This window comes from Nothoprocta perdicaria, unplaced genomic scaffold (genome assembly GCF_003342845.1).
Source record: "Nothoprocta perdicaria isolate Ctin4 unplaced genomic scaffold, notPer1 scaffold_43, whole genome shotgun sequence".
In the NCBI taxonomy this organism is placed as follows: domain Eukaryota; kingdom Metazoa; phylum Chordata; class Aves; order Tinamiformes; family Tinamidae; genus Nothoprocta; species Nothoprocta perdicaria.
In genome coordinates, this window is record NW_020455677.1 from 4,052,806 (window position 1) to 4,074,712 (window position 21,907).

Below are 21,907 nucleotides of genomic sequence, written 5' to 3' on the forward strand. Positions count from 1 at the left end.
CATCTTTTCCACTAAGCCCTTTATATTAAATGGCACACAGTTATTTTAAAAACCCTCTGGGTTTCTAATGAATTAAATCTTTTGAAGAATGCAGGACACTGATTTTATCTCTATGTTTCAACAGTTTTTAAGTCCTTCTCATACAGCGGGTTTTTGTTACGGCATGTATCTACTGCTGAGAGAAATATCAGTGCCAGATAACTGTGRGTGCATCTTAGTCTTGGAAGGCTGTTCCAAAATGTCAAACTTCAGGTGCACGCTGCATTTTGAATTGTTCTTCCTCTTGTGTCGTTCCCTGAGGGAATTAATTATGGTAGGAAATATCACATATGTAATGACAGGCTCGGTTAAGCCTTCCTGAGGCAAAACTAGCGATCAGGTCAGTAAGGAGCCTGATTCTAGGAGAGCTTGAGTGCCTTCAGTTGCCTTGGAGTGAATAAGGAATTCTGCACGGTGTCTTTGGATATCCTTTCAGAAGGATCCCTTCAGGAAAGAATATCCTTTCATAAGGAAAGGTACAAGCCTGGTAATGCAGATTTACTGCCTGTGATGTAGTGGGATGAGGGAAGAACAGTGGATCTGGGGTTTGGATAAATCAGTTTAGAAAGGAAGGAAATAAGGAGGAAATTGTGTGATCTGAATTACAGCTTGCTTGCGTGCCAGCCCTATGCAAGAGGCAAAGCAGAGGCATATACCAAGCATCTTTTATGCCTAATAGTAAAACACAGGACAGTGACAATACTATTACGCTTGCAATTTGACATCTGTTCCTCCCTTTCAGACTAGGTTCAAGGCAAAAATGGTACATGCTGCTAAGGTATCAGAAGGCACAGGTTATAAATAGGCGCCTCTGATCTAGCCGGGGATGCTCTGTTCCCTCGTCGTCCGGGGAGCTCTGTGCTGAATAACCAGGTGCTGGAAAGGGAACAAACCCGGAGGGCTCCTTGTGTCCTGCCAGCGGGGCCCTGCCAAGGAGGTCACTCCGCCCCTCCCTTCTCCCGCCTCACGGCAGCCGGGGAGATGCTCCAGACGAGGCGTTTCCACACTGGATGTCTCTGTACAAAGGAAGAAAGGAGAATAAAAAAAGCTCTGCCACGTGAAGAGCTGGGACTTGCTATTTGTCACCTGTTCTGTTCACTTCATTTTTTCATTTGCAGTATCCTCAGGGGAAAAAGAACACTTTTTTTTTCTTACAAAAATAATGTAAGTCATGGCTACATTTCAAGGAGCCTTCCCCCAGCTTCTGTTTTTATTTTTTCAGTTTGTAGGGCCAAAGCCTGGACATGAAGGGAATTGTTTAAGGGCTAGACAGGGAGGACGCCGATCGGAGCAGTTGGCAGCACCCTGGGTCCCGCGGCACTCACGCTCCCACTCCTTCCGCAGGCTGCGGCTGAGGAACCCAAAAGTCAAAACAAGAGCGGTCATCCTGTCCCCCGCACAGTGCTAATGCAGCAGGATGGCTTTTAACCCATCAAGCCTGTTTTCTTTCAGGTAGTGTTTAAGTTGCGGTTGCAGTTTTCTCCTGAGGTACCTTTTCAGGTTATTCCTGAGAGAAAGCCAAATATGGCCATTTTTGAGAGTTTAAAATGTAATGTTTTCCCAAAGGGCTTTCTCCATTACACAGGCAGTGCTTGGGGATCTGTAACACTGCCACATGTTTTCTCCTCACAGGAGAAAGAACTGTCATACTGTGCAGAGAATAGATGTTAACAGGTACTGCAAAAAATTAATCCAGATTTAGGCTAAATCTGCCATACTGCCATAGATTGCGGGTTTTTTTTAACCACAGTGTGTTTCTCACCTTCCTCTTGAGTTTTTAGCTTTTGCTAGCGATTCTCATTGCATTGTTAGGCACCTCTGAGCCAGTGCTGGTTTTCCTTTGTCTCTAATGAGCAGTGACTCAGGTTGTTTGTGCAGTTTAGCGTGTGCCTGCTGGAGTTGCACGTGCTGCAGTGAAGTCGCCACGTCGAGAAAGCCTCAGAAATCAAGCCTCACCTTGAAAAAACCATGCCCTGTGAGCAGGCAGCATCCTAGGGTCGAGCTGTGTAGTTAGGGCATTGGCAGGAAGAAAATCTAGGCAATTCTTTTGTATTTAATTATGCTTGTGCCAAAAAAAATAAATAAATAAATAAGCAAAGGATGTGTAGGTTAAGTTGAAAAGCGTATGCACTTTAACTAACCTAGGGTAACCTAGAATGTGCATCAGCCTGGCAGAAAATGGTATCGTTGGCAAAGTCCATCTCTGTGGCCTCAGAATTGACCGAGAGATTAAGGGCTGTGTGTCCTGATTCTGCAGTTGGATTTCTACAGGATGAAGGGAAAAAAAAAAAATAAGTAATTCTCAGTTTTGGTAAGCCTTCAGAATCAAAGTCTACAGTGGAAAAACACCCCAGCGCTACCATTAATACAATTGTATCTCTCTAATTTTTGTTAAGTCAGGATGCTGTGTACAGCCAAGTGGTAGGCACTGATTTTGTTAGGCTGACTTAATCTTGCCAATAGAGACTTGGGAGAAAACGTAGCAGAACAGCCTTTATTGGAGCATGGTCTCACTGTTGAAGCACAGACCTGGCTCGGGACGCTTCCAGCTCTGCAGTAAAGGTCGCACTCCTACGTCTTTCTGCTGCTGTTACTGTGCGGTTTTCAGCTGGTTTCAGTGCTAAATGGACTACATCATGGCTTTGCTTTGCAAACACGGGCAGATATGATTCCTAGTTGTAGCAAAACATACATTTCTTTCTCTGGAATTTGTTTATTTTCAGTGAAAGCAACAGTTTTGTGTCTACTTAGCACAGTGCAGGTTACTTCTAGATTCCACAGGGTTTTTCCTTCAAATCCAGGAGCTTTTGCCTGTGTTTTCTTCATTTCTGTCACTTCTTTCACCTTTTAAGCATATCTTTCCCAATCTTTTTTTCAGACTGGCTTAGAACCTTGCTCACCATCTCGTACTGACGAAGCTTCTCGTATAAAAAGCGTTGCCTCTGAGCTGTCATATACTCTGTGATAGTTTGTCCTGTCCAGAACATGGAGAGAGACGTCGGTTGGCCACATGCGCCCCAGCACTGATACCCTGTAGGGAAATTCAGTGGCCTTTGGCAGGTTCATTTCCTTTTTTTCTCCCCTCCACTGTGATATGCAGGCTGGGAGGTCTAAATATTCCCAGACAGACTTTGACCATTCTTGTGTTATCCGCTATACACTTTGTGCCCTGCAAAGTTAAGCAGTTAGAAGAGACTCCCATAATCTCTGTCCTCATAAAGAGCTTGATCTCCCAAGGATCTTAAATACGTGCTTAATTTTGTAGGAGAAAAATAATTGACTCCTTGTTGACTTCAGCAGGGCTATTCACATGCTTAAGATGAGATCTTCTGTAAGTGCTTTGCTGGAGCAGTGCCAAAGCGGTATATAAATCATAGTGCCCCAAAGTGAAWGGATGGAAAGAGTGAGGGCTGTTCGGCAATATTACATAATGCATTTCAAAAAAGAAAAGCTTATTTTAAGCTAAGCCTATTGTTTATGCAGCAAAGCTRAATTTTGTGGTGTTCTAATTTATTAATATAGTGGGGGCGTGATGCAGTTTCAGACTGGTCGCTGCAAGTATCAGTAATATGCAAGATTTCATAAATGTGTCAGGTTGCATAGAAATGTTTTATTAATCCTACAGAGACTTTTATGTATTTTACTGTGTTTTGTTGCATAATTTATGCAACTATCATGAGTATATGATCACACCTTATTACCTTAACATTAGGTCAATTAGAAGATATTTTACTCTGTTTTAGCTTGTGTGAATCTGGATTCTGACTTATGTTCCTAGACCTGAGGTGCTTTTAGATGAAGATTAAAGGTGACTTGGAGGTTAATGTTAAATATTGKTTTATGAGCTAAGGTTCTAGTATCGTTTCCTCCAAAAGCTGCCTAAATGACCCACGTCCTAAACTGCAACMGAAACTGCAGCAGCAGCACCCAGTTCTGCGGTCCTGAGCAATAGTGAGTCCTGGCAGCAAAACAGGTACTTCAGCTCTGTCTTGTGGGTGCTCTTGTCTCGTCTAACAGGATCTCAGCTGAACAATTAGAGCCCCTAGGCTTGGTTTTGTTTTCTGCTTGTGTAAATCGAGTTATTCTAGTGGGCATGGCAGTATCAGAGTTCTCGGCTTCGCCCTTCCAGTTGTATTCCCATTTAATCAGAGCAGGGTGGATTTAACCAAAAGTAAATGTGGTGAAATTGTTAAGAATCAGGTCCAATGAATGAAAAAAWTGTGTAAAAGTGATGTTGGTTACAGGAGAACTTGACCTTCTTTCCTTCCTGTCTACAAATAAACAGCTCTGGAGTTGTGAGCACYAGTATTAAGGGATTAACTGTAAAAGATATGGAGAAGGTGATGACAAAGCCCCTAGTTCTCTGGATGCTTTGGRAAGGTCGTTGCCATCATCCGTGTTTTGCAGTTAGGATTGAAGCACGGGGGGCTGAAGTGTCTTGCCCAAGGTGGGTGGAGAGGCTGGAGAGCAAGAAGCCAAACGTGTCCCTCTTGTGTCCCCAGCCCTGGCTAAAGATTGGTCAAACGGCCACTGAAATGCTGTGGACCCCAACTTGCACTGTGTCTCTGAACCTGCACCGACACTGGCATGTGTTTTTGTGGGGGTGTCGAGTTTTCACCCACAAATGAGATACTTGACCATATAGTCCCCTGAATTTAAGCATCAGARATCAGATCTGCTGAAGAAGCTATGCATCTAATTCCTACCTAATTTATGGCTGAGATTAAATAGGAGGCAAGCTTCCAAATTCCCAGCCCTCAAGTGCCTGAGACCTGGACTCTATTTTCGAACGTGCTCGTGCAGCAAAGGAGTCTTCCTTGTAGTTGGAGTCCATCAGAGAAAAAACTATTCAGAGACAAAACAAGGGGAGACACTGGCAAATTAAACCTCAGTTTAAAACACACAGAACAATTGCAAGGGAAACTCCACTGCGCTATCCTGTCCAAAGGGAAGAAGTTCCTTAAAAAACTGGATGAAATCACTGCGCATGGCCCAACTATAGAGGAATTTTTCTGTTTAATGTGAATGCAGTGATTAGCTGTATAATTAGTGTAGTACAGCGTGGTTGTAACTGCTTGATGGCAGCCTCTTCATGGTCATGCGAATAAAAAGGAAAAAGGAGCAACAGAGCAACCTGGTAGCCATATGTAGGGAGGTAATCAAGAAACCCTAGCAAATTTTGTCAAATTGTTTGAGTGAAGTGCAGACTGGTGGCTCGAGGTTGATGTTTTCCATTTGTGTTAGCATTTCTCTTTAATGTTGTCCCAGGCATTGACAGTATAAAGGTTCTGTAGCAGCCTTGTTCTCTGCTGCTGTCTCCGCGCTCGCGTCGCCTGCGCTTCAGGAGAACAGGTGATGTTTGGAGGTGTCAGTTCCTGTTGGGAAGTTCTGTGGGGATAACGACAATGCCATGGGTTTCAGCAGGCCACCCTTCTGACAGTTTTCATTGAGAGCTTTCAAGGGACACGTGCTTTCCTTCTTAGCAGTTTGCCCGCACAGCCAAGATGGGAAAGGTTCTTTAGCTCCTAGGATTTCTGAGTTTTCCTTTAGTTCTGCTAATTGTGGATTTTGTCTTTATTCAGGCTAGGTATGAACTAAAATGTAYGTGTTTTAGGATGACATATAGATGAGTTGTTGCCAGTCCCTCATCAGGGCAAGAGGAAAGTGAAAACTCTTCTCAGGTGTATCCCCCTAGGACTGCTGTATAGCACAGGTGAAAGTGAGCTCAGAGCTTTGTCAGCTCGGCTGACTATGGGCTTCACCCCTGCGTTCTTGCCAAAGGCTGAAATATGGCACATCTGGGATTCAAAACACATGATCCAATTGAACAGAAAAAACCCTTGAAGATCACTGGCATTTTTTGTGCCTCCATTCTTTGTGCCTCCATGATTAGGCATGGCTTGATTCCAAGGAAGGATGCAGAGGAGGAAAACTTTCAGTGCTTTTTTTTTCTCCCCCAGCAGATCAGTGTGTTTTTTTCTTCAGAAAAGGCTATTAGTTCTTCATTATTTTTTTCCTTTAAGTGCCACCCTGCCCAAATTTAGCAAATAAAGGGGATTCGTTACAAAATAATCTTCCAGGGTAAGTGACAGTCGCTGGCTGGCCCATATTAGTGCTGAAACATGGTTGCCATCTGCATTGCGAGTGAGTCTCATGGAGCTGAGTGCTAGAATGGGTTAGCAGGCTGAGTGCAGATGTGCGTGGCCGGAGAAGCGCAGTTTGGGTCCGTGCAGCCCGTCCCCAGGACCCCCCTTCCCGGGGCCGCCGGGGAGCCCACGGAGGGAGGCCCTCCCAAAGGCACCCCGCGGCAGCGGAGCTRTGCCAGCGGCCGCCTGTTTGTTTGTGCTGTGCATTTCCGAAAGGTCACGGCTGCAATTTATCTCTTCGGCTCATCTCTTCTTCTGTTTCCTTCCTACTACGTGCGCGGTAGCCTTGCGAATGCTGTGTATCATGAGGGGAGAGCTAGAAAATTGTCTTCATCCTGTGAAGTTTCCCACAGGCAAAATCTTCCCCTGCGAAAGCTGTCCCTGTGGCACAGCGGTGGCACAGTGTTGGTTCACAGGGCAGCTGCAGCTGAATTTCCATGCCCAAGGCAGAGCTTGGCTCTGGGCAGGAGCTTCTCCTAGAGAAGGTGTCGCCTCTGAGTCAGCTGGGCTTTATTTTATTTTTTAGTCGTATTTGTGAGGTAGAAGGATAGGGAGCCATGAGAATGTGCTGTATATCCTTAARTATATGATCAATTTATTTTTGTAGGGAAAGTAATAGATAACACGGCACAGCATGAAGTTATAAAAGGAGGTTGCAGTCAGTACTGCTGGCATCCATTTAACTAGAGAATGTGCCCTTAAATGTCAGGAGACTCTGCACGAAGCACTGAGTTATTTGAGACGACAACAACTTTGATGTTGATGTTATCAACAAAAATGCAGGGTATTAGAAGCAGYGCTCCAATTTTGCCAATTTTTTTCCCCTATTGATAAAATGACGAGCGCTTTAGCAGCGAGCTAAACCTCCGGGGAGGTTAGTGAAACCCTCATGGTTACCCTCATGGAAAGGCTGCAGCTGGAGCTGGTTGCCTTGTCCGGGCCTCGCCGGCGCAGTCAGCGCAGCAGCTCCCTTGCCGCGAAGGTCCTGCTCTTGCCTCCCACCTTGTCCCCTCATACCCGCGGATGAAACGAGAGGAGACAATCTGGGCTATAGACAGAGCACAGCCTGCCGTCGTGTTTGCGCTCTCCCRCAATAAAGGAAGGGCCCTGGGTGATGGGAGCGCAGGCTTGCCCGGGCGCCGGGGAGCTGCGCGGGGCGAGCGCAGGGGAGCGCGCGCTGGGCCTCCCCCTCGCAGCCTCCCCGCAGCCCAGCGCCTCAGGGGCTTTCCGAGCCAGAGGCCGCATTAGCCTCAGTTTAATACCCCTGATGGGCCTGTCATCCCTGAATTTATCTAATCCCTTTCTGAACCTATTTGTGTGCCTGCTTCCAGAACATCCTCTAGCAAAGGGTTTTGCCCTTTACTTAYGCCTTGTATGAAAGAGCACTTCATTTGCTCGTTTTAAACCCTCCGTGTGATTGCTTTTTTTGGGTATTCTTTACTTCTTTCATTAAAAGAGCAYAGACCACTTTGATTTCCTAATTTTCTTCACGCTATTCATGATTTTATAGATCTGTCATCTCTCAGCCTACTCCTTTCTAGGCTGAGAACTCTATTTACTATCTCCATATATCAAAAGCACTCCATCACTTTGATCATTCCTCTTGTCTGCCCCATCCCCTTTCTAGTTCCGTTAGATCAGCCCCTGTCCTCTATCCATCCTCTATCCATCTATGTCCTCCTTTCACAGTCATTCCCTTAAAGGGGGAAAAAAAAAAACCAGGTTTGGGAGCTCTGCTCCTGGCGAGGGACACCTGGGCTCTGCAGCCACTCCTGGGCCGCTGGAGCTTGAACCCACCTGAGAGACCCRCAGGCCGCCATTCCCTCTCGGCGCTCCGGATCCGCCTCGTGCCTCCGCAGCCCCATCCAGCAGTCCCTGCATATCCCCTCAGGGATTTAAAGAAAGCAACAAAAAGCAAATGTTAGTTACCAAAGGTCGGTGTCTTTGTGGTAGTGTATACAGTCATCCCCACAACCCCTCCACTTTGCAGAATCCCAAGTCGGCGCAGCAGTCGTGTGTGTAGGAGGTAAAGAATCTGGGTCAGGAAGGGAAGCCTGGGGAAAAGATCACAYGGATCTGGTAAAGCTCCAAGAAATATGGGTCTTTGAGCAGCTGGCTGGTAAACTGGTGGGTAGTTAATAGCAGCCAGTGAATGGCAAAGCATACAGATAAATGGCTGCATAACCCTCGTTACTCCTAATTTTGTTTCTCAGACTCAAAATCAGTACAAGGTGCCATTGTTTAATGTTGTTAGTTATTGCTTGTCATACAGTCCCAAGATGATGCTGTAAAAATGTAGAGTTAATGGGCTACGTTTCATACTGAAAAATCCATTTCAAAATAGCTTATAAATTCCTAAAAACTTACTGCTTAGTAAATCTTTATATACTCCTGTAGAGTCAAGAACTTASTAAATTATTACTAAACCTAGCAACTTAACTTTTTTCATGGATGTGCTCTTAAGCATATATTGTACACAGTATGCACATATGAAACCTTTTAATAGTAAGTATTGATCAGTTATTGTTCACAAATTGTTAATAAATGAAATCTCAATAGGCTATCAATATCAGGAAAGAACTGACTGCTGTATTTTCTCCAAAGACAACATAAAAAGAAATTAAAGGCTGAGCATTTAGCCATATAAGATTAGAAATCCCCCAGGAGGATTCAATATGTTTGTCCAGTCCTTGGACTTGTTGAATATTAGCAGCCAAAATCAGTATTTTTGAAAACAACTATTGAGTACCTCCTGAAATCAACCAAAAGGCCCTTATTTTGCTGAGACTTTTCTTAGGCTTTCCTGTATTTCAGTCCCTATTTTTTTGTCAGTGCTTGGCACATTTTAGTGACCACTTATGCCTTTTCTCAAACTGAAATAGTTCTTAAAGTTCTAAATTAAGTTCTGAAACTTAATTTTAAGTTTTCAGAGCTTCATACAAATTAATTTATCTCACCAAAGTCATTTATATAAAAATTGTAATTTGGCAGAATTAACATAGCAATGTTAGATAGCTTGTGACAGGAACATGAAATTGCATCCGGGATTAGGAGCCCTTTTTTCTAGGTACTGTCCATATGCATGATTAAAAAGAAAAAAAAAAAAAAAAAACACTGTTAGGAAAGGGAGCTTAGAGTCCAGCATCAGGGTTAAGCACTGGTTATTTTGCATTATAATTGTCCCAGAAATTATTCACAGTAACAGGAATGATCCGTGGATGTTTTACTCCTTTTCCTATGCTTATGTGTTAGCAGTTTACACGTTTGCTCTAGCCAAAATCCCTTTGCTTTCATTTCAGGGACTAACAGAATTACCGATGACTRTATCGATAATCTCAGGGCTATTTTTTATGTTGAATCTCTTACAAATCTGCTCTGCTTAACGTTAAAAGCATCCTGCAAAGGTGCAGTAAAATGATATTAAGAAAATACAATAAAGTGAGATGTGTGCGTACGTCATATTTATGGGGGCTTTTGAGAGTTGTGTGCACACGCTGATGTGATAGAACACCGATTGATTTATGTGTAGCCACAGAGCTGGCACTGTAATAAAATCATAAACCTGAGATGAGTGACACGGTGGTACCTACTGCACTTAAGAGTGTTCCCTGTATTTTTCTTTTYCTATTTTTACTGTTGCAGAAGTTCTCAGCAGCTGTGGAATACATAGAGCATGTGCAGCCTAATGAACTGACTCTATTTCCACCTTATGCTCATGTTTTACTGTGTTACTTTTGTGGTCGGGATGGTTTGCTCCCTTCTGCTGGTCACTCTTCCCGCTTGCGCTTCTCTCTGCTCTGTTATATTCACCGTATGGGAACGTGAAGAGCCGCGTTACGAGGGCACCCGCTAGCCCAGGGATGTGGTGGGGGTCCAGAGCAGGGGCCGTTGCTGAGGCCACGTGATTTCTTTTTTAACCTTTGTGTGCCAGTTTCTTGCAACTGATAACAACGTCCTACTGAGACATCAGGATGTTTTTGTGACTGCTTTGTTTGTTTCCTCTGCTTCCCTAGTATTCTCTCTCCTGAGACAGAACAGCGTGTGTTCACCCACAGGAGCTCTTGTATACTCGCTGTACACAGGAGGCACTGGAACGGTGGAACGAAGCATATTTGCTTCTGTTTGTCGTCTTAATATTTAAGCATAGGGTTTAAGTTATTATCTAGCTATTTTGATTGCCTGCACATGACTAAACCATCTATATCCGTACAGATGTGAAAGCAAGGAGGAGCTCTGCTAATATATCCCTGCTGTGCAGTAGCTGACCCTTACCCAGTTTTTCACTCTTATGTTTTTCTCTTTCATTAATATTATTACTGGTATCTTTTAGCATCCACGGGTGCGGAGTTGCTCAGGGATGTGCTTTTCTCCTCTAGGCCCTACGGTCCTCAACCACCACGCTCCTGTCACAAAAAAAGGTCATGTGGTGGCTATGACCTTTTCCTGGGAAAGCTCCTAGTGATTTAAAGCATATTCTGTCCCCTTAAAATAGCATGACTTGGTGGTAGATGCAGTGATTTCATAAACTAGTAGATTGTTTTTAACRGATTCCTTGCCAGAAGTATGGTAAGCAGTCGTGTAGTTTCTCCCGTCTGCACAGCACGGTCTAGAGAATGTCATTTTTTGAACGTCTGGATCAAACCCATAGCTTCTCTTTGTGCAGTATCAGAGCTTTTTGAAGGTACCTCTTGCTGAAAAGCCATCAAAGGCTACAGAATTAATTGTGCACAGGGTAGTTGCTGCAAAGGCAAGTTTGCTTTCATGGTTAAGTGTTTGCATTTATTTATAATCTCCATTTGACTAACTTCAACTTTCAGCACATCCTGGTATCTTCTGAAGCCTTTTCTGTTAGATCAAAGACTCACAATTAGAAATCTGTTCTCCATGTRGGCGTTTGCAGGGTGGAGCAAAATAATTTCTTTGCTGTTTCTTGGATAAACTAAATCAATTGAGCTTCTTAAGCCTCTTATGAAATATGTTGCTCTAGCCTTCAGATCACCAGCATAACCTTTCACTGAACCTCATGCAATTTTTAGCCTCCATTAAGGTTTTACAAACAAGAACTAGGCACTGGATCCCAGCAATGCTAGCAGATGCTGCAGGTAAAAATAATCACACCTTCTAACTCGTACTTGATAGTGCTTGTGTATGTGAGTACTAATGATTGCTTGACCTCTCAACAACATCACTGTTCAAGAACCTCTTGTTCCTGAGACTGCATTTGGTAACACCCTGGCACTCCAGGGAAGAGCCCCCATCCTTGGAGTGGGACATATCCTTTGCTCCTAAGGACATGATCTCATATGCTGCTGTGTGAAAACAAGCTTTGTTCATAAAAGCCTGGCCACCTGAGGGATGCAGAAACACTTGCTTCACTGGCCAGTTTCCATCATTAACAACTCCCTTGAGTTTTGCCTCAGTTTTACTTCTAGGAGAGCCCCCATAGGTACCKGAGCCATAGTGAGGACACCTCATTTCAGTTCAGCATCTCTAGGAGCAGGGGCTGGTTTTAAAAGCATTTGTTTTGCTCCAATCAATAGCAAAAAAAGCAAAGGTAAACACTACAGTGAGCGTATAAGAAAGTAAAGGGGTCAGACAAATTCCCTTGGTTCTCCAGGTTTATCTTCTTTTTATAGCCTCAGTAGTAAGTTGTGTTGTTACCAAATCTGTCTTCTAACCTCTCCTTGACCTAACTCTGCTAAATTCCAGTGGTCTGGAAATGAAAGTACATGTTCTCTAGGTGTAAGAACAGCAGCTGCAGTTACAGTAGCTCAAACAGAAATGTCCGAGGGCTGCCAGTTGTCTTGCCTAGGGGCACAAGAGGGGATTGCCAGCTGGAGTGAGGAAGGAGGAAGTGTTTCCTTCCTCTGAGGCATTACGTAATTGACCAGGTATATTGTGTGGTTTTCGTTTTATTTATTTATTTATTTATTTCCCTACATTTGTCCGGAATCTAGTATTTAAGCAAGTGCCATGGGAAGATGTCAAGCTAAGAAAAAAAAAAGAGAGGGAAAAAAAAAAAAAAAAAAAAAAAAGCTCATGTATTACAGCAATTCCTTTTTATTTTATTTTTAATGCTGTCCAAAATAATTTGAGATTCACTATGTGTTTTACCGTGTTAGCTTTGTAATGTATGGCCCTCAGCGCCACCCTGCCACATTTGTGACATGAATTTGATGGCAGCTGAGGAATATGGTTAATCCTCTCATTTCCTTGTGGGGAATCACAGTTGGGTCAAATGTAACAGTCTGTGTTGTGCTGTGGGGATACAATCTGTGTTACGGTSTGGGGCTTCTTGTTTTCTTGTAGGGGGGAACCTGAAAAGGGGCAAGTGAAAATGCCGGCTGCCAGGATCTCACTGAGTGATACTGTTTCTCCACATCCCATTTATGAGACACCAATAAAGMAAAGCAATTCTCTTTCATCTTGCAGCTTACTCTTCACCAAAGTAAAACTGGAATGGGTGCACAAAGGACCTGAAGAGGCTCTGGTGACTTGCAGACATATGTTGCAGATGTGGCAGATGATATATAATGTTTCACAGCACAGGTAGGCTTTCTCCATGGTCTAATCAGATATTATAACAAAAGTGTGTTTTTTTCTTTAATTTTCCAAATATTGAAGTTACTTTGCAAAAAGGGTGTACTGGTCAAAAAAGAAATAAATATAATATTTTCAGCCAAGAATTAAAAAAAAAGAACACATAAAAATAAAAGGCAAGAATTTAGGAAGCAATTTGAACTGAGAGTTTCTGATCTGGATGTTTAAAATGAACGTCTCTATCCTTATTCAGATGTCTAGAATAGAGTAGGGCTGATTTTTTGCTCCGCAATGATAAGCATCCATTTGCTGCTGTTTAGTGAATAAGTCAGTAGTGATTCTTACTACCTAGGACTGTGGAGGGGAGACACAGTCCTGAGACAGCTACCAGGTGATGTCTCTTCCTTGCCAACCCACTGTGGATGTTGCCCCYGTTGGCGTATCCCTGTACAACTATCTTGGGAAGGTTACGATGGCACTACTTACCTTTTGTGTGTAATGTCCAGAGAGGTTGTTTTGATGGGAAAGAGCAACATACTTGATGGCAACAGTCATATCGGCAAGTCGCTGAAAGCTTGTAGTATTCCCCCAAATTGTGTACATATTTACACAGGTCTTAYAAGCACCAGAACTGTATGTATGGAGTGATGCATATCTATGTGCACATTGCCCTTGAGGTATTATTAGAAATTCCTTGTTGCTTTAGCTAATCAGCTGCAGACCAAACATAAAAATCAAGATACTTATATAGCAGAGGAGAAATGGCCTCTTACAGGCTGGAATGGCTGATTTCCATAAGTCCTAGACTCTTTATGTGAGGATTCAGTCCTGTACCTCTCCTGCTAATAATCTCCATGCCATAAGCAGGCCTCATGAAGCTGAACAAATCCAGCTGAGCAGATAGCACAGAGTAAGACTAACTCTTGCAAGGGAAGACTGCAAACTTCGGTCTTCTGTACACCTGAAGAGTGAGGTGGAGATCAGACATCTCAACCGTATGTGCTACATTTGGGTCACAAGATGGGTTTGGCTAGACGGGTTTTGATAGTTAAAAAGCCAAGAGGCAGCAGCTTTAGACTTTTGATAAGCATTAGCTGTACAAGCCGAAGCACAGGAAAAAATAGGGTTGTTTTTGAGAACTTCTGTGTTTTAGAAACTTTTATGTTATTCCCAGTGGGGCTTTTTAGCTTTCTGAAAAATACTTCATGCCRTGCCCTGTATTGGGAGGTAGTGCCTGTAGAGTAACAGGAGTGAAGTTGGTACCTGCAGTATTAAAGACTGGGTTCAGAGACCTAGGAAGCCTCTTGTTTGAAGCAAATTGCAGCAGTATCAACTAACAGTAGCAAAATACTCTGGGATGGGTTTTTATAGGAACTTCRGGGAAATTTTTGTCAATGATACTTGGACACAGGTTTTCTAGGGCCTCTTGAAAAACAGAAGCTGGTCTTTGTATAAAGAAAATGAGGTCTGGTGTACACAACACCAATTCAGTCAGTAGCTGATGACTTATACTGTAAAGTTGCATTTTAATTATGTTTGGTTACATTTGTCTGGCCTTAGTGTCCCAGCTTTGCAATCCTATTATGACGTTCTCACTAAAGAGCCTTTCAGTCCATGGTATTTTCTCCCCAGGCAGATACTGATAGGCCCTGCTCCAGTCTTCTCTTGCCTTCTCCCTGATAAGTGAATAACAGACTGGGTAACAGTAACACTGAGGTGTTTCCTTCAGCTCTTGTTGTGACTCTTTTTATTTACTCTCTCAGCTGCCTTTTAAAGCACGGCCCCTGGAGCCACATTTGGCGTCCCACCATCAGCCTTTCCAGTGTCATACACGTGTGGCAAATGGCTTGGCTGCTGTCCCTTCTGTGGTGTGTGGAAAGTCATTCTTGGCTTGAGGCCTTGTGCTGCAGTTTTGAAGGAGGAGCTCATGTTCAGCCCATTTCAGGGACTATTAAAGCTTCTGGAAATGACTGTTTCGCAGAATATGCCCCACCTGCTTACTAGGCTGCGATTTCAGTTCGTTTTCCCAGGTAAAAGGCCATGTCACTGGCTTCATTTAGATACATTTTGTTGACTGAGGCCACCTCATGAAGACCGCTCTGAACGTTCATCTCCTGCTGTCACTTTTGAGCGTGGCCAGCCCTGCGCTCTCGCGCCGTCTCCTCAGCTGCCCTTTACGGCGCCAGGGACGTGCGAGTCGGCGCTCGGCCCTGTCCCTGAAACGCTGACACCTCGGTGCCGATTCCCACCCCACAGCAGGTTTTACCTCAGTTTCACAGTTGTACAGTTTCACCTCCCAGCACTTGTGCTTTCACACACTGTGCCTCTGCCGAGCGCGATGGGAGAACGTGCATAAGGCACCTGCAATACAGAGMAACTCCTGTCGTTGCACGAGCAGCTCCCAGCCAAGGCAACTACAGCTGTGCAGATCCCAGCCAGCTAGTGCAGAGGTGCAGCACAGACAAGGTAGTTTTTCCTCACATCTGTCACAGCCTGGTGATTTCAAAAGCGACGTTGTTGTGTGAAACAGTACAAGAGCCAGCCAAGGCCAGAGGTTTGTGTGAACAAGTCCAACTGCCCAAGAATTCAGGGCCCACTAACAAAAACTATAATTTRGATTACAAAGCCCAAATAAAAGGTTAATTAGCTATTGTAAATATGATTATAACCGCCGTGAATGACAATAAGTAGCTGTCGGTGCTAGACTGTATAGCCGGCAAGAACAAGACTTTATCTTTTGTTGTTCTCTGCGATAACAGAATAATCATGTTTAAAAACAAATAGCAGTCCCAAGCTAATTCTTTTGCTAGCTTTAATGCAAATTCAAAAGCAGTCTTGCACAACCCAGACCAGAGGGCTGATTACACTAGAAGAGTAGGCATCAGAGCAATGGGGAGCCTGTGAGAACTTTTTTCCTGGGGCAACACTGGCTAAAGGCTGAGCTGTGCACTTGGGAGGGTGCCAGAACAAGCAGCAAGGACAGTCACCTTTCCTTCTGCTAGTTTGCCCCATAATGGCTGATGAGAGGAGGTATCATCACCATCTGATCCCAGGGCGATGGCAGTGTGCGTGGTGACAGGAAGGCTCAGGAGATTTGCATTAAGTGGTTTCCATTTAGGCACCCGAGGTTTTATCGGTGTTTCCTTTGGAAGAGCTCTGCGGAGGACAGAAGTCAAGTCAAAGAGCAGAGCAGATATTCTTCCTTTGACAGTGCAGTGCTATGTAGAAGCTTTTATCCTTCTCYTCCTCCTAGGGGAGAGAACATAATCCCTCTGAAGTGAGGAAATTTGCACCTGTGCAGAAGCTGGTAATTGGTCACTTGGAAGGGATTAGCGTAGGGGTCCTGTGAACAAATCCTGCTGCAGGTGGACCCRAGGGACAGTGGTTCTGCCTGGGGAGTATCAGGGGCTCTCTGGGCTCACTCCAGGCTTGTGCAGTGGTTCACAAAGACCCCAGTAGTTCCATAGGTCACTGGTGGCAACATCTCCTGGAGCCCCTGCTGGCACCATGTCACTGAACATTTGATTTCTGGTTCACTTGCGGGGCTGGGGATGCTAAGATGGCCCATTCAAGAAGCTGATCACCTGCACCAGGAAGACTGGGTTTTCAGATCCAGAAGAAGTTAGCTGAGATTATTGCCTGCTCTGAGGAAAACATGGTCTTCCTGCTAAAAGGAGGCTAAATAACACGGGTTTTGTTTCTTTACAGTGGCTCCGAGAAAGAGAGTAGTGTGACAGAAGTGCCAATGATCAAAAAGCATAACGGAATGCATCTCACAATCCCGGATGCCCATGACACTGACTCTGGTGAGGAAACAAGATTTTTGCTTGCGCATCCTAAATATGCACTTTCATGAGAGAAGAATGTGATATTTTCTGGTGGGGAGGTCTCTGGGATAGGAGTCAGGATCTGGACTCCRCTCTTGGACCTGTTGCAGGCTTACTTCTTGCTGCTGAGAGAGTCATTGTGGTTTATTTGCACCTTGGCTTCTCCAGTTATGAAAACAAACCCATGGATCCCTGCTTTCTTTTACAAAGCTCTGAGACGAGCATGAAATCTATTAGAAGAGAGTTTATTATACCTCTACCTATTCGTCTGAGGGGACTAATTTAGTCCCCTCGCAAATTTAACCCTTTTAAGTGTCTTGATCTGCTAGCTAATATTCTTCTTTTGGAAAGCTGAATGTAAATGTCATTTCTATTAGAGCCATGATTAGATCTTGGATTTGTGCATAAACTGTGTGATTGTTGCTCTATGGAAAACATACAGCCACAGTAGCACATACCATCAGATATAAACACCTGAGACATCCAAACTAGTCTTGGCAGGAAGGGTGAAAGAGACTTTCTAACTGTGCTGCTGACTTGTGATTTTATCATGTATCTCGTGATATCTGGTGTTTCCTTTAAAACTTCAGCTCCCCARAAGCAGATAATTATGCAAGAAACTTGCCTTTATTTATTTATTTATATTTAGGGAAGAAACTTTCTACCCTTACAGATACAGAGAAATACTTGGGAAGAAAAAATACAGATTCCAAAAATGGACAAAAAAGTATGAAAGCTTATTTATTTTTAAAAGTTTTTGAGCCAGCTTGTGCTTCAAGGTCATGAGGTTATGGTTYGTTCAGGCCTTAATCTTGAACATCTAGTACTGGCAAAACTGAATGCACACACTCAGCACACAGGACTGGAGAGGAAGGCAAGTTCCTCAGTATTTTTTTTATATACATATATGCATATAAAAATATACACACATATATRTATGACTTTTATTCAATTACATGTGTGCCACCCCATTTATATTCTCCTGATTTTTAAAATGCACCGCAAGGGTAGGTCTTGAGCGTACAAACTCTTAGGCATCACAATGTTATTCAGCGTGTTTGCTCTTCTGTTTGCAGTGTCGAGCCCTTAGGGGCTCTATTTATGACATTGCAATCTTACTGATTCTATATACCTATATTTATGTAAGTTTTAATCTGCTTATGTTGCTTCTCTTGTATTACCCTTTACTGAGGTGAATCTCTGTACTTGGTTTAAATCCTTTTTTTCTCATTGTTTGTATGAATCAGTGCTCTATAGTATGTGGCTTGCTTAAAGGGAAGAAGGCAAATACAGCACAGGTGAAGGGCAGATACAGCACAGGCAGTAAAGGGGATGTCCTGCATGAATTACATGAGGTGCTGTTTGGCGTGTGAAGAATGATGTGGAAAAGCGAGTGAATGTGGGGGGAAGAAGCTTCCTGGTGATACAAAATCCTTTGAAGGTAGCGCTGGAGTTCTGCAGAAACATCCCCTCTCATCCAGTAAAATGGAGTTCCAGTTTTAACGGATACGTTCTGTGAAAATGATTTGATAGTTTGCAGAAACATCTCACTAAGCATTTCTGGGGAAGAAATAGAAAACCAAACAAAATATGATTATGCCACAGCACATTTGTGTCCATCCAGTGTCTGCTCTGTTACTGAAGCAGTGTTTGGCTTTTGGTGCTCAGCCTGGCCATCGCCTGGGTTTCTCCCTGCCCCTTCAGCTCTAGCAGAGGGTGCTCTTGTTCCCTGAGGACTCCYCTGCTGTGCTCTGCCTTGCCTGCTCTACACCGTGGTGCTGCCCCGGAAAGAGCCAATAAATGGGAAGTACGAGCCTTAAAGCAGCTTTTCACACACRTGAAATCATTTGCACCGAATGCAGCTTGGTTGTAGCCAGGAAACATTCCCCTCCTCCTCTGAGAGTCCAGGTTTGGGTGCCCGTGGGGCTGCAGCGCGATGGCTGCGGGCGAAGGCCGCCGGCCCGGGCAGAGGGCGGCAGCCGGGGCGCTGTCCCGCCTGGGGCCACCTCGGGCAGAGGGGCAGGAGCAGCTGGACCCCTGCCCTTGCTGCCGAGGAGGAGGAGAAGGAGGTCTGGGGTTGGCATCGCCCAGCACAGGCAGCGGTTCCCCTGGGGCATCCCCGCAGCGTCACTGCAGCGTGGGCGCTCTGTCCCTGAGCAGGGTGGGCTGGACACCGGCCTCTCCCTCCATTGGGCCGCCAGGAGATTATTCGCTGTGCTAGAATCCTAGTTTGGCCGCCAGGGTGATTAATTCCTCTTTATTTCCTTCATCTCTCCCCGACTGGAGCGCCGTTCCTAGCTGAATTTGCGGATAGCGGGCAGCTGCCTCGCGCTTTCATTCTTTYTGTGATTTAGTCTTATCTTATAATGCTCTTGCCTGAATTGATTTAGACTGGGGGATTCTGTGTTTCTTATAAGCCTAGTAAATCTACTGTGGTGCATTTCTATTTTGATTTCCATTTTTTTCATCAGTGTAAAATGTCAAACCTGATTCGTTTTGGTCTTATGAYAATCTTAAAACAATGCTTTAAAATTCTTTAGATATATCTTGTATGGCTTATACTCTGAGTTCATCCCATCAAAAACAATTTTATGTTTATGTTTTTTTTCTTTCTTTTTTTTTGTTTATTGYGAAGTGTGTAGAGGGCTTTCTTGCAAAATGTGAAGTTCATGCTTTGTCTAGTGGAGATATTAAAAAGACAAGGAGACTGCACTAAAATAACAAATTGAAGTGATTTCTTATGCCAACATTTGCATGTATTTTGAGGCATGACATTAAAGTTCTGTTAGGCAGGTTTTGTGGCTTTTTTTTTAGTATGGGAAGAGCCACATTTCTTTAGGAAAAGACCGTTTGCAGTGAGACAGAGTTGTTGTTCRTGCTGCAGGATGGGAGCCGCAGCGGGTGCGGGGCCCTGGCGGGGCAGGATCCTGCCCGCCCCAGCACTGCAAGGGCCGCCACTGAGCTCCGGCAGCACCCAGGTCACCGTGTCCCTGCCTGCCGCTGGAGCCCGTGTCCGCTCCTCTCCRAATAGGCCTGGCTGGCCCAGACCTTCTCCTGACGTGCCCCTCTGGGCAGGGGAGCATTTGGGAGCGTTGCTGACAGTGAGGAAGAGGAGCAGGAGCAGGCTGAGGGGAGGGGGGGAGCCTTTTCAGCTGGCGTGTGTGAGACAGGAGCAAGGAGCCTGATGCCACGCAAGGCCAGGAAGGGTCCTCTTCTCTGCCTCGTGTGGCTTCCCTCCTTGCTTGAGTTTGAACAGCAAGGAAAATAAACATCGAAGGACTGAAAAGGCAATGGCCATTCAGCCTCACAGTAAGGTGGGAACCTCTCCAAAATGCACAACGTTGCCTTACAGCGGCCTAGTCCCCTTGGACTGATGTGGAAGGGACGAGCTCCAAGGGGGCCATCACCTAAGATGGGCCAGACCTAATTTTGAAATGCTGCTCAGCAGCAGCAGCCGCCATTCGCGTGGCAAACTTCTCCGCGCGCATCCAGTGCAAGAAATTCTGCTGGGSCTTTGCATTGCTTGGGATGAGAGCCTATTAGCTTTCCTTTTATTAAACAACCCTTTTCTGACTTCAAATTCCTTGGAGTCATGTTTCAGTGAAGTAGCTCCTAAGTGGAGGGAGGGAGAAGAGCATGTGTGGGACAGGCAGGAGGAGGAATTCCATGCAGCGAAACAGGCTGAAGATTGATCTGTTAAATAAACTGTTAAATAAAATAAATTTGCTGTACCAAGCTGAGCAGCTTTTACTGTTCCATTAAAGCCATAATTACTACATTACTGCTTTGTCATCTCTTGGAGCGTTAGTTCAGGCCTGTCTTAGAAAACACGTAGGAATTTTAAAAATGCATGGAGGAAGAGCACATTTGCATTTTCCAGGCGAGCCGTGGGAGGCGCGCGCTGARCGCTGCGGGGCTCCTCCTGAAGCTCCTCTGCTTAAAACGAGCGGCATTCGGCAGCAGAGAGATAACGGGACCGCTCTTCCCCCGCAGCCTCTCCCTCCCCATTCGGCTTCCTCACGGGCAGGCAGCAGCGCCCTGGGTTCCGCAAGGGCTGCCCTGGGCCGCGCGGGGCGCTTGGCAAGCGCGTGGGATGGGAGCAGGAGCGGGGCTGCCCTCCTGCACAGYGCTGCATTCCTGCCCGCTCCTACACACACAACCTGGAGGACTGGGTGGCCTCGCCTGCCGGCACCCCCATCCCATCCCGGCCCGTCCCATGCCGTGGGTGACGGCACGGGCCAGACGCCAGGTCTGGCTGCAGGGGCCCAGCGCTGTCCGTCGGAGAGCACCCGGCCCCCTTCTAACAGGCTGCTTAGTGTGTGCCTGCCGCTGCCTTTTACCTCGCTGACCTTGGCTTGCCTGGCTTCATCCCCGCTTCTCCAAGTGCCTCTTCTTAGGATCTGCTGTTTCCTCAGTGTCCATCCTGCAAGAAGAAGCAGGATTTTAGCTCTAGGATCTTGTGGTCTACAAGGTCATCCTGTAAGGATAAATTGAAGAGTTGCACTAAGCAGAGTTAGTGCCTCAGTCATGGTAACTATCAAGAGAGAGCACTCCTCAGCCTTACAGTCATGTTAAAGCTGCATATATTACTTATTTGCCAAAGCTTTAGAAATCAGACTCAGAAATCTCATTTTGCAGCTTCTTGCTTTGCTCTCTTGGTCYTCCTGTGAGAGGTTGGCTCACCAGCATAATCCTGCACGCTGTACTTGAGACTGTGGTCTCTGGCGGGCATTATTGCTGGCAGTAGATTTGAGATCATGTTTTATTCTCAGACATGTGGCTGCCGAATAATTTTACTTTTGTGTAGATATTACAGCATGTGGTAAAGGTTAATATAGTCAAAGCACTGAGATGCTCTGCTCCCCAAAGTTAAATGAATAAAAATAAGCTATAGAACTGTACTGATGTTCAAATCTGTGCGCTATATGAATGGTCCCTACCCACTTTGTGGTATTTTACTAAGATTTTACATTAATGGGCCATATTTTGTAATTGTGTRGTGACAATATGCTTATAAAACAGGTTATTAATAGATATTCTGAGGATGTATCCAGTGATAGAATCCTACTGTCCAAACAAGAAAAATACAGTTGCTTCCTCAACAGATTTTAACCTGACCTTTATAAAATTGCTGCCTGTTAATTCACTTGTTGGGGCTGCAGCCTTTGAGTAATTTTAACAGTTTGGAGGAGTTGTTTGTTTGCTTGTTTTTCAATAAATCAACCTTTTATCAAGCCAGGTTCTTCCACTGGTTACACCAGGTGTCCGTGGAGATCTTATGACACAAAACTGATACAGAGGAGCGGAGAATCGGACCTGCTGTCTAAATGAGCCAAAGAAACATTATGAAGTGTA

General features: G+C 44.8%; 1 protein-coding gene across 4 annotated transcripts in view; it reads left to right on the forward strand.

Annotated features, from left to right (window-relative positions):
- TTC7A (tetratricopeptide repeat domain 7A) overlaps positions 1–21,907 on the forward strand; it is a 152,893-nt gene that overhangs the window by 88,766 nt on the left and 42,220 nt on the right. For all 4 annotated transcript variants that reach the window (XM_026046271.1, XM_026046272.1, XM_026046273.1 and 1 more), the window contains 2 exons: positions 12,618–12,734; positions 16,434–16,531. In XM_026046271.1, coding sequence (XP_025902056.1) covers positions 12,618–12,734; positions 16,434–16,531 — 215 coding nt within the window. The remainder of the gene's footprint in view (positions 1–12,617; positions 12,735–16,433; positions 16,532–21,907) is intronic.